This window comes from Patiria miniata, unplaced genomic scaffold (assembly GCF_015706575.1).
Source record: "Patiria miniata isolate m_02_andy unplaced genomic scaffold, ASM1570657v1 HiC_scaffold_18, whole genome shotgun sequence".
NCBI classification, from domain to species: domain Eukaryota; kingdom Metazoa; phylum Echinodermata; class Asteroidea; order Valvatida; family Asterinidae; genus Patiria; species Patiria miniata.
In genome coordinates, this window is record NW_024037056.1 from 3,887,440 (window position 1) to 3,901,159 (window position 13,720).

The 13,720-nt window shown below is 40.7% G+C and overlaps 1 protein-coding gene across 4 annotated transcripts in view; it reads left to right on the top strand.

The window, feature by feature from the left end:
- LOC119724272 (glycerophosphodiester phosphodiesterase domain-containing protein 5-like) overlaps positions 1-13,720 on the top strand; it is a 34,132-nt gene extending 20,412 nt beyond the window's left edge. For 2 of the 4 annotated variants that reach the window (XM_038195248.1, XM_038195249.1), the window contains exons 9-15: positions 88-173; positions 660-810; positions 3,292-3,522; positions 4,581-4,690; positions 5,526-5,673; positions 6,511-6,596; positions 10,881-13,720. In XM_038195248.1, coding sequence (XP_038051176.1) covers positions 88-173; positions 660-810; positions 3,292-3,522; positions 4,581-4,690; positions 5,526-5,673; positions 6,511-6,596; positions 10,881-10,995 — 927 coding nt within the window. In that variant the 3' untranslated portion in view covers positions 10,996-13,720. Of the gene's footprint in view, positions 1-87; positions 174-659; positions 811-3,291; positions 3,523-4,580; positions 4,691-5,525; positions 5,674-6,510; positions 6,597-7,416; positions 7,612-10,880 lie in introns of all 4 variants that reach the window. The other 2 variants (XR_005270633.1, XM_038195250.1) reach the window with 2 other exon arrangements.

Sequence of the window (13,720 nt, forward strand, 5' to 3'; positions counted from 1 at the left end):
TTTGTTTACAGCTTATAAAGAAATTATCAGTAAGATTGTGGCAAATAGCGATTGTGTGTTGTGTTTCACCTTGTCTGTTCTTTCCAGCTTGCACCGGAAAACACCCCTGTTGCCTTTGAGCTTGCGCTAGACGTCTACCACGCTCACGGTATCCACACCGACGTACGGATAAGGTAACCAGTCTTTCCATGAAATCAGCAGGCAGGATATTTTTCCATGAAGGTTAATAATGGGGTGCTTATATATAGCGCCGTGTACCGAAGGTCTCAAAGCATGTCACATGTATTACCCCTGTTCATCAGGCCATTATTTTTCTGCTGCAGCTCAAGATGAGCACAATTTGGTCTTTACCTTCACAGGGACCAATGCTCTTGGGTGGAGAGACGCAATTGTAGTAAAGTGTCTTGCCCTAGAACACAAGCACCATACTTCCCGTCAGGGTTTGAACCCACGTGCCACCCGTAACGAGTCGAACGCCATTGAATGGAAATTCATGGTTAAATGGCAAAATTAAAGAAAAGGGGGGATTAAGCCTCCCTATCCCAGGTATTGACAATGTGTTGCCTAATCATGTGCTGAGCGTTGGCCTATCGACGTGGCGTAAAAGTAAATTGCTATATTAATGATGTTTTTTTCTTGCTTGAATATTGTTTTGGTAGTTATGACGGCGTGCCGTACATCATGCGTGACGAACGCCTCGGACGCACGACCAACGTGGCGGACGTGTTTCCCGAACGCTACGCGGACCACTCCGATAGCTTTACACTGACTGAGCTGAAGCAGCTGAACGCAGGCTCCTGGTTCATTACGGTGAGACGGGCTGGATTTGTCAAGGCCTTTTTTGAAAGTCCGGGCCGAGTTTGATTTCGGCACCAGCTCCGGCAGTTAGGAAACCTTGAATTAGACCACGTATTGTCTTTCGTGTCATGTAGCAGCGGGTACATGTATAGCGTATAAGACCTTAACTTGTGATAAGCTGAAGATTGAAGCTAATGAAAATTGTGTGACATTTTGGTAAAAGTCTACTCTACAGTAGTGAATGTTTTTCAGTTCGGTGTCTCACCCTCAACATTTTCTAGCAGCGTTGTGCCCAATTCGGTTTATTTCCAATTATTTTCTCAATTAGAAACACTGGCTCCCTCATTGTTTGACTGACCTTAAAACGTTTCTAGTCATACCAATCAATATGAAGTAGTCCGACCTCCCATCAAGTTGTTTTACTCTATCAACACGTAACCTACGCAATCACGAACACCTGCAGAGATCAACAATTACCCAAGTCCTTTTTTGTTTTTTTCTTTGAATAGATTGGCTACCTAGAAACTAGACAAAAGGCTTCATTGACCTCGTAAAAACTGACCACTTTGCATTGTTGTTTTCTCAGTGATAAATGATGATTGTGTCCTTGGGCAAGACACTTTACAACACTTGTTTCTCCCCGATGGCTTTATTGGTGCTTGGTTGGACAATATATAGTCATTGTTTGCAGTATCGGTTGATAGCAAATTGAAGCATGATTCTCTGACGAGGCTTAAATCCTTAGCGAGTTGGAAATATTTCCAGAAATGACATCAATCGGACATTGTGACATCATGCTTCGACGTATTTCTCCTCACAAAATGGGCACAAAGAGCGACATATTCTAACAGCTTCCGTTACAGTAAATTGTAGTGTTAACTGTCATTTCTCGAATCAGTTATTTCAACAAAATCAAAGTGAAAAATGAATTTTAGTTATAAATATTTGAATAAGTAATTCTCGGGATGCCAGCATGTAACACTCAGCAATATTTATTGATTGATTGCCAAGTCTACGTGTTTGTTGTTCAACCCACTTTTTAATTAAACGCCCAATCCTACCACCGCTGTCTAAACATTATTGCTTGCAATATACCTTCAGACCTTAATGCCAAAGATTAAAACCTTAGACCTTCTGCTGCTACCATGACAGGTTAAATTCTTCTAAAATTACATTTATAGGCCTACTACTGGCAAACCCCTCTCCGGGGAAAGAAATATACTAGACTCAAGGAAATGATTGACAAGAGAGTAATATTAAAGGAAGCATAAATATATTAAGCGTCTCTAGCTTTTATAGTTGTTATTCATTATTAATATTTCTAGCTCAGCAGGGTCGAAAACCAGTTTGGTTTGGCAACAAAAAGGTGCCTTGAATTAAAATCGCTAACAATCATGGGGAATTAATTTTGGTGGCCATTTGAAGACTTTTTCTAAAACCAGAGCGCATAAATGCACAATACTCTGTATTTGTTCTTGTAGTTGCAGGGGCTCTTAGATTTCAAATTTAAAATTGCAGTACCGACTGCCCCTGGCCCTTTACGCAAGGGACCGGACGTTATCAGTCCCGTCATGTCAAATTCAATTACTTTATTTCCGAGTATAATCGATTATTCTGTATTTACGGAGCGCTCATGAAAACACTCAAAACGCGTCATTATGAAGAACGTCCCTAATGGACGCTGGAGCATTCAAAATGACCGATGCAGTCTATGTTAAAGAAGTAGGCCTATCCAAATATTGTGGTTCGTTGTTGCGATATTAATTGAACACAAAACCTAAATTAATTAAAAAGCAAACTCGAGTTTCCTGTTGGTCCTTTGCCATATGCCATGATTTTTTACAAAATTATTACATGCTTAAAGTTGGTGTATACGTGCTTTTTGGGTGTGGCACCTTGAAAAATAGATTTTCAAATTGAATTGAGAATTTGTTAGCATTGCATTAGTTATAAGCTTTCCACTTAACCATCGCACGAAAAAATCGGCCCATTAGGCCAAAAAAAAAAAGTCTCCGGTTTCTGGTATGCGCGCGCGTCGCCGTGGCCATGCGCGTCGGCAAAATGAAAAAGTTTTTTTTTTCAATGAAAGATGATGTCTCAAAACCGCCAAACTCACTGGTTTGACTGGAATCCTGTTGCTGCACAATTTTAACGTGTTTTTAGATTGGGTTATGGTCGAGAATAAGCTTCATGTGGCCTCTCTGGACTCCCATATATTTGCACTTTAGTTTAGTCGGGCACCATTTGCAGTCATCAGCCGACATTTGAAGCAAAAAAATCAGGTAAAAAAAAAAAAAAGCCGCGTCGCCGCACCACTTTTTGGGCAAGCTCCGTACCAGAAACCGGAGACTTTTTTTTTTGGCCTTACAAGTACTTTTGAATTAAGAACGGGACGCTCTTAATTCGTTCTGCACAATTTCTAAACTGGAGCGCGCCATTTAAAACCAATTTTTAAAACATGTCACTTGTATTGTTTTTCTTTATCGCTAACAGTGCAATCCGTTCGGAAGCGCCGGCAAGCTCACCGAGACCGAAATGATTCGCTACAGAAAGCAGAAAATCCCAACCCTGGCGGAAATGCTGCTTCAGGTGGAAGAGAGAAACAAGACTATTTTATTCGATGTCCGGCCCCCACCTGACGACCACCCTTTCCACGAGGACTGGTTGAATATAACACTGCAGACGATACTGGACTCGGTATCGGGGGTCGCCGAAGATGACGTGGTAGGAGGCCATAATTAAATTAGAGATTGTTTCCATTCTCCCTATAGATGGATTCCGGAAAGGTTTCATTAAAATAATTAAAATAGTCAAAAAGTAAATAATTGATTTAAATGAAAATACGTTGAGTGTACTTTAGTGAAGTGCTCAGATAGCTCGGCTGAAAGCATTTACAAGGTCGACACTGAAACAAATCAAAACTTAATTGAATTGGTAGATTAAAGACGAAATAAAACTGGCAGGAGCTGGGTTTTGACCCTCCGGTCTCCGGAACAGCGTTCCGGCGCTCTACCAACTGAGCCATTAAACCCTATTTTTTTTTAAGCAACAAACCTCTGTGACCTATTGGTCACTGTCAGTGATTACGCCCAAAGTCACAATGTTTAAATAGCGAGGTCTGTAGCCACCCTCAGTCTGTTCTACAGATATTTCCATGGAAGGTGTTCCACCAGTTTGTTTGACTTGGTTTTTGGTTCCTCCAGGCCTGTCAGGATGTTTGAGCATGCAACCAGACTCTCTACTTCCTCTCACCCATAACACTCTGTGCCGAGATGTAGAGCACAGAGCTACTCTAATAGCTTGCCCACCTGCTGTATCTCTTTGATCTCTTTGAATCACCTTTCCTTGTGCGTGTTCCCCTATTCTATATGATCGAGCTATCCTGTTACAATAGGAATATCAATTCCTACCTCCAGCTGTCCTGATTGTTTTCGTCATATTTTTTTCTTCTTTCTAGCCCTTTGCCAAGAGTGGCTTTTATAGCCTTGCTTTGGGCGATTTTGCATAAAAAACAAAATGCTGCAAATCTGAGAATTGCAGTGGCAGAATCGCGTTTTATTTAATTTGTTGTAATTTTTTTTATTACAAATCCACGAATTGGAATCAGGACTTAATGGTAACTGGTTTCTTTATATTGTAAGTATTGTAGCAATATAAGGTCATTAAAAAGAAATGACGACAACCCAGTACTTGCACCGAGTGCAGAGTTACATTATCGGCAAATTTGAAGCTCAGTGAAAAAACAATTGAAGTTTCCTTTTTTTTTCTTTTTGGTTGAACAGAACTTCTGGCAGACGCCAAACAATGACACCAAGTACACCTTTGCGATCAACACTTTCGACGAACGGAGACTGATGACGGCATATAACGATATACCGTTCTTTGAAATAAGGTGAATATCATTATTTCGCTTTCTCTGATTCATCAATGTTGGCATGACTTTGCTTTTAAAGTTGTAACAAACTATTCAAGTTGTTTTGATCTATATTTTGCTTCAAATTGTATATACATTTTGGTTTCAAAACTAGTTTGGTAAGTGCGTTTTAACGTTCGGAAAGATTTTACATTAAAGTGTTCATGAAATGAACTTTTCTTAGGAACATATTTTGTGCAACTTTCTACTCCTCTAAAATGTATGAAAACTATTTTGACATCCTTTTTTGGTTAATTATATTCAAAAGTGCACTTCTTTAAACATTTTTTAAAAAATGTCCATGCTTTTCAGGACAACTAAGTGCGCTGTTGCTGTGATGTCATTTCAGGAAGACGCTGTTCAATTTCTTTTCAAATGTGAACCTAAAAATTTGCTCATTGAAACACTTGTGAGAAAAGTTTGCTCATTGGCTTACTGACATGTACTTTCACAACGATCTTACCAGAGAAAAGAAAATTTACAACGGCAAAATATCGACAATTCTGCTAACGTTTTGTGCTGGAGTGCTGTAACAGAGAAGTTTCTGCCTGAAATGACATCACACCTTTTGCACATGAATATGGAAATTCGCATCAGCATAAAAATACATAAGGCACAAAAATACCCTTGAAAATTGAATATAAGGTTTTATGGGACACTAAGGCGCATTTTCAAAGATTGCATTAAACAAATTACATTGCATGGCCCTTTAAGTTGTTAGCATCTTGTCTGTTAACGTTAACAAGTGATTGCCTTAGTTTGAACTTATTCTGATTGTTCATCAACGTTACAATGTTCTTTTTTCCCTTTCAAGGAGTAACGCAACTTTGAACGTAACAACCAATGTTTGGACAGTCAACGAAGACTGGCTGTTCTCTTTATTCTGGTGCGCAGGCGCAACTTCCATCTCTACGTCATCGTGTCAAAGGTTACGAACAGAAGACGCTCCTTTGTGGCAACTGGTAAGGAACTCGGGATGTAGTTTTTATTGTTTCTACCCTACGTTTGACCCGTTTTCAAACAAAAGATGGGACATCTGTACAAATTACTGATAGTTTTTGGTGTTTGCAATTTCATGCCATGTCCTGAATCACGTAGGCCTTTCCTGTAGCCTTGGTACCAATTTGTTTCAATCTTGTCATCTTGCGTACGCCGTGATATCACCACCCTCGTCTAGGTTTGATTTGTTGATCAACTTCAGCCCGACTTAATTGTTCGTTATCTCGTGGAGTGACCGCGGCCCGTACCCGGTGAATCTCCCGGAAATTGAGGCAAAAATCAATTAAGGACGTTACGTCCGTCCAATTAAATCGGTACAAGGAGCTAGGGTAGTTCGTAAACGAGCAAACGCCACAGGAAATCACGGACTTGAGCGTGATTTATCAGATTGTCGAACTCCGGCACGGAGGCCAATTTCAGCACGCTAGCCAATTCAGCACGCCGTCTAATAATTAGAGCAAGCTGGTACGTCCATTATCAAGCACGCGTCTTGCGCGGTCGAAAGCACGCGCAGTCTGAGCATTTTGAGCACGCAGTCGTTCCTCAGTCCAGATCGAAACTTCGCCTCCAGTACCTGTATCGGTTGATCTTTGTTTGAGAGAAAGTAAAATGCTGCTTGCCAATACGGTTAATCAGAGATGTTTGTAAACCTGTAACATACTTACAACTCAAAGTTTGTGACATTAATATCGTGTTGGAAGTAACCTATTTTTGAATATAATGTGTCAGTAGTATTTAAGTCCAATCAACACCGGTATGTTTTTACTCTGTTTTTGGTGTGTTTTTTGTTTGTTTTCCAGAGCCCAGTTCACTTCCTGGTGATGTGGATCCTCTTTGATGTCGTCTCCTTCGTTTGGGTCGTAATTATTTTTATAATACAAATCAGGTAAGAGCACGAGTTTACCATTTTCTTTTTTCGAGGTCAAAAGTTAAATGCCTGACTGCATGCGGCGTTTTGAGAGCTTGAAATAACTGGTATATGCAGTGTGTGATTTTCTAATCCTGTTCTAAGTGTGTGAAGTACTAGTTTTACCAAAATAAAATGAACATTGTTGTACTTTCGTTTTAAGATTACAGGGTGAGTCAAAATGATCTGGACCCAAGTTCACCATTTTTTTGTGGCAAATAGAGTATATTGAGAAAATACAGTGTTTCATATGAATGGTTAGTGCATTGTCTTCCACAGGAATTTTGATTTTTTTTTTTTTTAATTAGCGTCTGTGGTGAGGAGTTATGCCATTTTCATTTGAGTGGCTCAATTTCCAGTCTGCACAAGGAATTGGTTTTGCCTTTTTTAAGTATGCCAATAACTTCAAGTGAGTCAGTCACCATGACCAGGTTTCTATTTGTTATTACCCTGCTTCACATCAGTACGCGATTTCAATAAATTTGTTGAACCATGGAACCGTGGTCAGAGTGTTTATTAGCGTTTGTTCTTATAGCGCTTTTCTTCAAAATGGTACAATGGATTACATGAGACTCATATGCACTTTTTTTTTTATTATTGCTACATATTTTTAATATTTTCTTTAATTTGGGTCCAGATCATTCTAACTCACCCGACGAGATAAATTTTTACCTTGAGCTCATTTTGTTTCTATCATTTGTAAAGGAGATAGCAGTTCAGACGCTGCGTTAAAGTCTCACTCGTGTCATTTTCCTCATTGGCACACAATATCCTAAAACCTTGTGTTTCTTTGATTCAGCTCTAAAAGCAGAACCAAACCAGCCCGCCCTCAAGAGTCGGTCAGGCTCACAGCCGTGAGGGAGCACGTTGCGCGTGACGCACGGACGGAGCTCTGAGCATGTAACGCATGGTTTGTGCATGTGAGTCCTAACATTACTGACACAGGGTGGGGCTATTGGTGGTCTATTTCCGACACTGCCCTTACATCTGAAAGGTAGGCACATCAACCCAAACTATCTTGAATAAACATCATATCCCACCTGTAGGCGTACGAGGGTTTTACTTTTAAAACAAGATGATGAACACTATAAGTATAATAAAAGTAACTTCTTGTCAACATATTGCATGATGCCTAAAATGCACTTGTTATGTGTTCACAAGAAATATTCGCAAGACCGTGATGCAGTCGACCTTAAGAGCAAAGACTTGGTCGTCCAAGCAGAAGATTCCCCATGGGACGACCTGTGCCTGCCACGTCCCCTCGCGGACCTGACCTTGGTCTGTTTGGCCAGCTGCGCTCGTCAAATCGAGTTACTCTTCCTAAACAGCCCGTCCAAATACACGTACGCAGGAACGAGCCGTGGTTATCTCGATTTGTTGGGCAACGTGTGAAGCGTTCGATCAGCTCGCGGCAAGATTTTGCTTTTACCTGCTTACACGAATTGTCAGAGTGCCACTTTGCTTTGGTTTGTAAAGCGGAAGACTGTGAGTAGGCCTATTAAAATTCCGTGCGTTTGGGGTTGTTCCATTCCGTTTTTGTCATATTTCAAATTATTGAACCGTCGTTCCCGTGCATAAATAGCACTTCAACAGTTGAAAAGATTGAATGTTAGATAAGCGTTGCTGTACAACACACCTCATTTTCTTTTAGATAAAATTGATCAAGTAAAATATGTGACCAAAGAATGAGGGAAAACTGCATGCATTATCCGCCAGCTAGTTGGACCATTTCGATGAAATGACTTGTAATATTACATCTTTAACCCTCCTGCCTGTTGTCTGAACAATCACAGACAGTCAAACAATCAATGCTCTGCCCCTGCCATGCCTTGTACACAGGCCAGTCACCAACAGTCGGATCATATTTGTAGCAAGCACTGTGACCAGACAAATTCAGTCAACAGACAAAAGCAGGCAAGTGGTAAGCACAGCTGGCTTATCAGTCATCACCTACAGTCAAAGCATAGCTACATCAGGCTTAATAACAATCACAGCCAGTCAATCCTGCTAATTACTGTTAAAAACAGTCACTTGTTTGAATTTGACCGAAAGGACAACTTTGCACAGAGTGTACGTGTGTTTGCATAGCTGCGACCGTTTTTGCACGTTGCATGTCTGTCATGGTAGCCATAGTTACGTAGATTGCACATAATGTTCTTGGTTCTTAGTGAGGCACGACGGTGATCCGCCATCATATCAATGATAACACGAACCCCGATAGTCAAGACAGCAAGCTTAAAACCCGGATGGCGAATTTTTTTGTAAAACCCCTGCAAACAACTGTACGTGTTTTTAATTTAAACAGTAGCAAAGATAGAATTCAAGGGAGGTAGGTACAATGTATGTGATTTGGAACTCCAAAACGGAGCTGTAGCCTAAGTGCATGGCAGTAGCGTTTAAAAACCGTTGTATTGATTGCTAATAAAATGTCTTGCCATATACTATGCTTTGACGAAAAATATGTTCAAGTTGATAGACCGACTCGAGTAACGGGCAGAAGGGAAAACAGTCCATCAATTATTACCTAGGATTTTGCCCGTGGCCTGGTTATTTAGCGGCCCCGTTGCAAAAGAAAAGGTCTTGAGCTTAATTCACATGAAGGTGATGAGGCTTTATTGTCGCTCAACCAACTCACGTCACCAATATACGAGACTCTGTCGCTCTAAGCAGCGTGCCGAGCCAAAGCTGTCACGGGGCTTTTCATCGTTTCCCCCCCGGTAGGCCTTGACACGCTTCGGGCGTTTTACACCAAGCCCTGGCTCATTTTGTTTTCATTAAATTTCTCACGCACCATGCAAAGAACTAAAGGTGTTGTTTTCAAAGGAGGGGGAACGTGACCAGATAACAGAACCAGAGAATAAAAATGACTTTGTTTTTAATATTATAGTACATGTACGTTAATCCTCATTGTAATGTTTGCATTCATTGAAATCTGCTGAAACCAGTGGTAAAAAAAGTCTGTCGACTACGTAATTTCTCCCTTTTTACATTTCAGCTATTGCTCAGTGTACTTCAGTTGTACTTCCAAAAACGTCAGAGACCACTCACATCCCTGTCCACTGCAGATTTAATAAAAATTCATTAGGGACTTAAGCCCTTGCGTACAGGATGTTGCTTTAGAGGAAACGTAAGTCAGGTTTTACTGACCGAGTGCTTCCTAGTTTGCTTTTAACGGATTAAGATTGCTAGATACCAAAATCAATCTGACCGGCATTATAAAAATCTAATACCCATTAAGACATGGGGTTAATGGATAGCCTGTCCTTTCTACCCGTGATGACAGAACTATCAACGCGTCTCTCCTTACGCCGTGATGACTTCACTCGTTTGGATTGTTCTGAAGTCATCAAAAGAGAACGGATGAAAGATTACAATACAGCAACACTTATTTCTCATTTTTGTTGTATTGTGATATTTCCCTTGTGAAAACGGAAGCTCATATCTCCTCGCCAAGCCGTAAGCACGCATGGATGCACCATTTAAAAACCTTTCAATTTATCAATATAGCCTGTTCTGGAACGGAAGAGTTATTTAAGATTCCTCCAACAAACAGCTCGATCTTAAGGCGGAAATCAAGTTTTGTTAAAGCTATCCACTTGGCGTAAAAATAATTTCTCGCACGAGATGGTTACGAGTGAGTGTGAACTCTGAAAGTACTAACCAATGCAGCTCGTTGAATAGAACGAGGCAAAAATGAAAGAAAGAAAGCAACGAGTTAAGTGTAGAGTGAATCAAGCATTTCATCAAGAAATCAATGATTGAAGATCTGTGTGTACAGATCACTGGTCATACATCGATCATCAAAGGTCAGTGGACGTTGATCACAATATCGATGTTTGTGAGCAGATTGAAGATTAGAACTCAAAGATCAAGACTATCGATCAACGCAGCTTGTGAAATGTTGTGCAATTACATGACATACAAAATAATGGACGCGCAACGCGCAAAATCTGAGTCAAACAAAACTTAACGTGCAAAACTCCATAGGGTTGTCTAAGGGGCGTGGCTAACTCGCAAAGCTTTGCCAAATGCACGCACGCCCCAGATTTGAGAACGCGCTCGAGCGTGGTACCAGTTCAGTAATGGCGCCTAATCGCTGGATAACCCTTCCCATCCCAAAAGTGCATTCCCGTCATCCTTGACCCTCTCGTTAGATCAACCTTTGATCGATGTGTCTCTCTCTAGCTCTCTCACTGATTATCTTCTGACCGAATCGTTCTGTCTTCTCCTCCCTCCCTCCCTCCCTCCCTCCCTCCCTTGCAGCCGGAGAAAGCGCCGTCTGCAGCAGCAAGGAGACGAGCCACCGGAGCGGTACAATTACCGGCACTTCATGGCACTGGAGGAGCTGTCCAAGAACCAGAAGGCCGTGATTCTTTAGCGACGTCTCCCCGGAGTGTGTATACAACAGACAAGGCCTCCTCGATTCCTGTCACTCCGGTGACAGCGTGAAGCGAAGTGAAAGAGAATTGTGCCTGAACGAAAGACAGATACTCGGCCTTAATAGAATGGGATGTAAATAAACCAAACAAGAAAGTCTCTAATGGATTTGTATGCAGTACACTTTCTTGTAACCAAAACAAGCGGTTATTTGCTGACCGAATTATGTCAATATCGTCTACTTTTTTTTTTACCGAAGGTCAAATTGTACCGTTAAAGAAGGATGGCTGGCGTATAATTTGGTCTGCTTGGTTGTCTGAGCCACATGAAATTGCCATAAGACCGATGTGCCAAAGGCTAGCAATGCCTCGTATGATTTTTAATCTGTAAATAAAAAAGGAAGCTTTATTATAATTGATTTCACCATACTATGTGGTTTGTTTTTTCTGTAAATAAATATCCCGAAAATTGGCATCTACGGTGGCAAGTGCTTGTAGCAGTCAATTAAAGAGCCATGCAATGTAACTTTTTTAATGCAATCCTTGAAAATGCACCTTTATGTCCCATTAACCTTATTTCATTTTGGGGGCCATTTTCAAGGATATTTTGGTGCCCTTTATGCTAATGCAAATGTCCATGTTCATGTGCAAAAGTATAGTGTGATGTCATTATTCAGGCAGAAACCTCGATGTTATAGCTATTTCAGCGCAAAAGTTGCCACACTTTTGGATATGTTGCCGTTGAAGCTTTTCTTTCCTCTGATTTGTTGTGTCAGTACATGGCAGCAAGCCAATGAGCAAATATTTTTCACAAATGTTTTCAATGAACACATTTTTGGGTTCCATTGTAACGAAAACACCAAAAGTGAACAGCGTCTTCATGAAAGGACATCACAGCAACAACGCCCTCGGTTGTCCGGAAAAGCGTGGAACCTTGTTTTATGTTTTAAAAAAGTGCACTTTTTATTAAAATGAACAAAAAAAAGATGTCAAATAGTTTTCATACATTTCACAGGAGTAGAAAGTTGCAAAAAAAGTGTGAATGGTGAGAATCTGGAGGGCAAGACGCAGTCTTGTTTTGCATAATTTATCGCCGAATCTGCTCGCATATCATAGACCCTTGCCGGGGCCCCGGCTATATTACCGAGTTCATACAAATTAAAGCGTTCAACTTAAATGTACGGCACGCATGGTAAAGTGTACAGTCTGTAAATTAAAATTTGAGGACATTATTTTTGGGTTGCTGTTTAGTAGTGTGTACTGTAAACTGTAAAAAAAAAATAGACATCATCTACTCAGAGATGATGCAATAATGAAGTGTAATACATGTCCATTATGTTTGTTTTTTTTTATCGTTCGTGCAATATTTCGAGAGCTAGAATGTATCAGATTAATACCGCAACTGTTGGCGTCATATCTGCTCAGGTGATCTTAATCAAGTTTGTGAAGTGTTAAGTGAAAGACTTTTCATGCATACACGAAGCCCAGCTTCTTGCCGTTTTTAACCGTAGTCAAGACACGTTCACACCTCGTGTTCTTGCTTTCATCTGGTTCAGCAGAGGATGAGATTGCTAGTAGGCCTACTCATCAGTATTTGGGTTAGAGAATGAGCACAGAGTGCGACGACTGGTTGTGAGAATAGCAGCGTACAGAATAAGGCGAAGTTATGTTCAACTGCCCTGCGAACTTATTACGCGGGACTTAGCTTAGTTTAAGTAACGTGTCACCAAGGTTTGAAATAAGCCCATACTCACTTAATTCACTTAAGTAAATGTTGGTAAATGGGTAAGTGTGCCATGCCATTTCATTTTTAACCACGCCCACTACACACACGCAGTAGCATTAAAAAGCATTGGGTCCTGAGAACCAGAAGTAGTACAACTGCAAAGGGACGTGTTAAGCCAATGGGCGCGTGTTTGACGCAGTCTGTCTTACGAACCGGATAGACCACAGGTGTCATATACGCGCAGGCCGCACGCAGATGGCGAGCGCGGGCGCAGTGCTTTCTTGACCAATAGGGTTTCTAAATAACACGCGCGCCTCAACTTCAGGACGCGTCTGGCATTCGTGTGAGCGCGGCCGGCACCGCATCGATATTTAATAGCGACCGTCAGATTTAATCTATCTCGCTGTTCGAGTAACCTTTTACTTTTCAATCAACTATTCGCGATTCGCCAGTTTCTTCTTTTTAATTATCAAATTATACGAAACGATATACATCGAAGGTCGGCTGTCGTGTTGATATTAAAATGTAATCATGTTTCCCACTAACCTTTACCTGTCATTAAGTGCATGCAGCACGGGCAGGTTTCGACTTTGAGAGTCCGTGATTTAATATTTTTTTTAAGAGAGCTGGAACCTCGCAGGGAAATATCGTTTGGAAGATTGAAAACGGCAATAAGATAAATGAATCGTGTACGTTGCCATAACATGACTTCCTCTGTCACTAATGGTGCTCTAAAAATAAATTGAATTTGACCTGGAGGTGTTTTTGTTCCTTAAATGTAGTTCGAGAAATATAAATTCAACTTAAAATATCCATCCATTTCGATTTCTCAACTGTATGTTATAAATTTTGTAGCACTTGTGTATGCTCCATGTATAAATGACATGCACGTGCAACTCATTGTGCAGTGATTTTGTAAATAATTCTTTTTCTGAAAATCAAAAAGAAACAGTTGTATAAACAAGGTGTCTTGGCACAAATAAAGATATGGGGAATTAAAA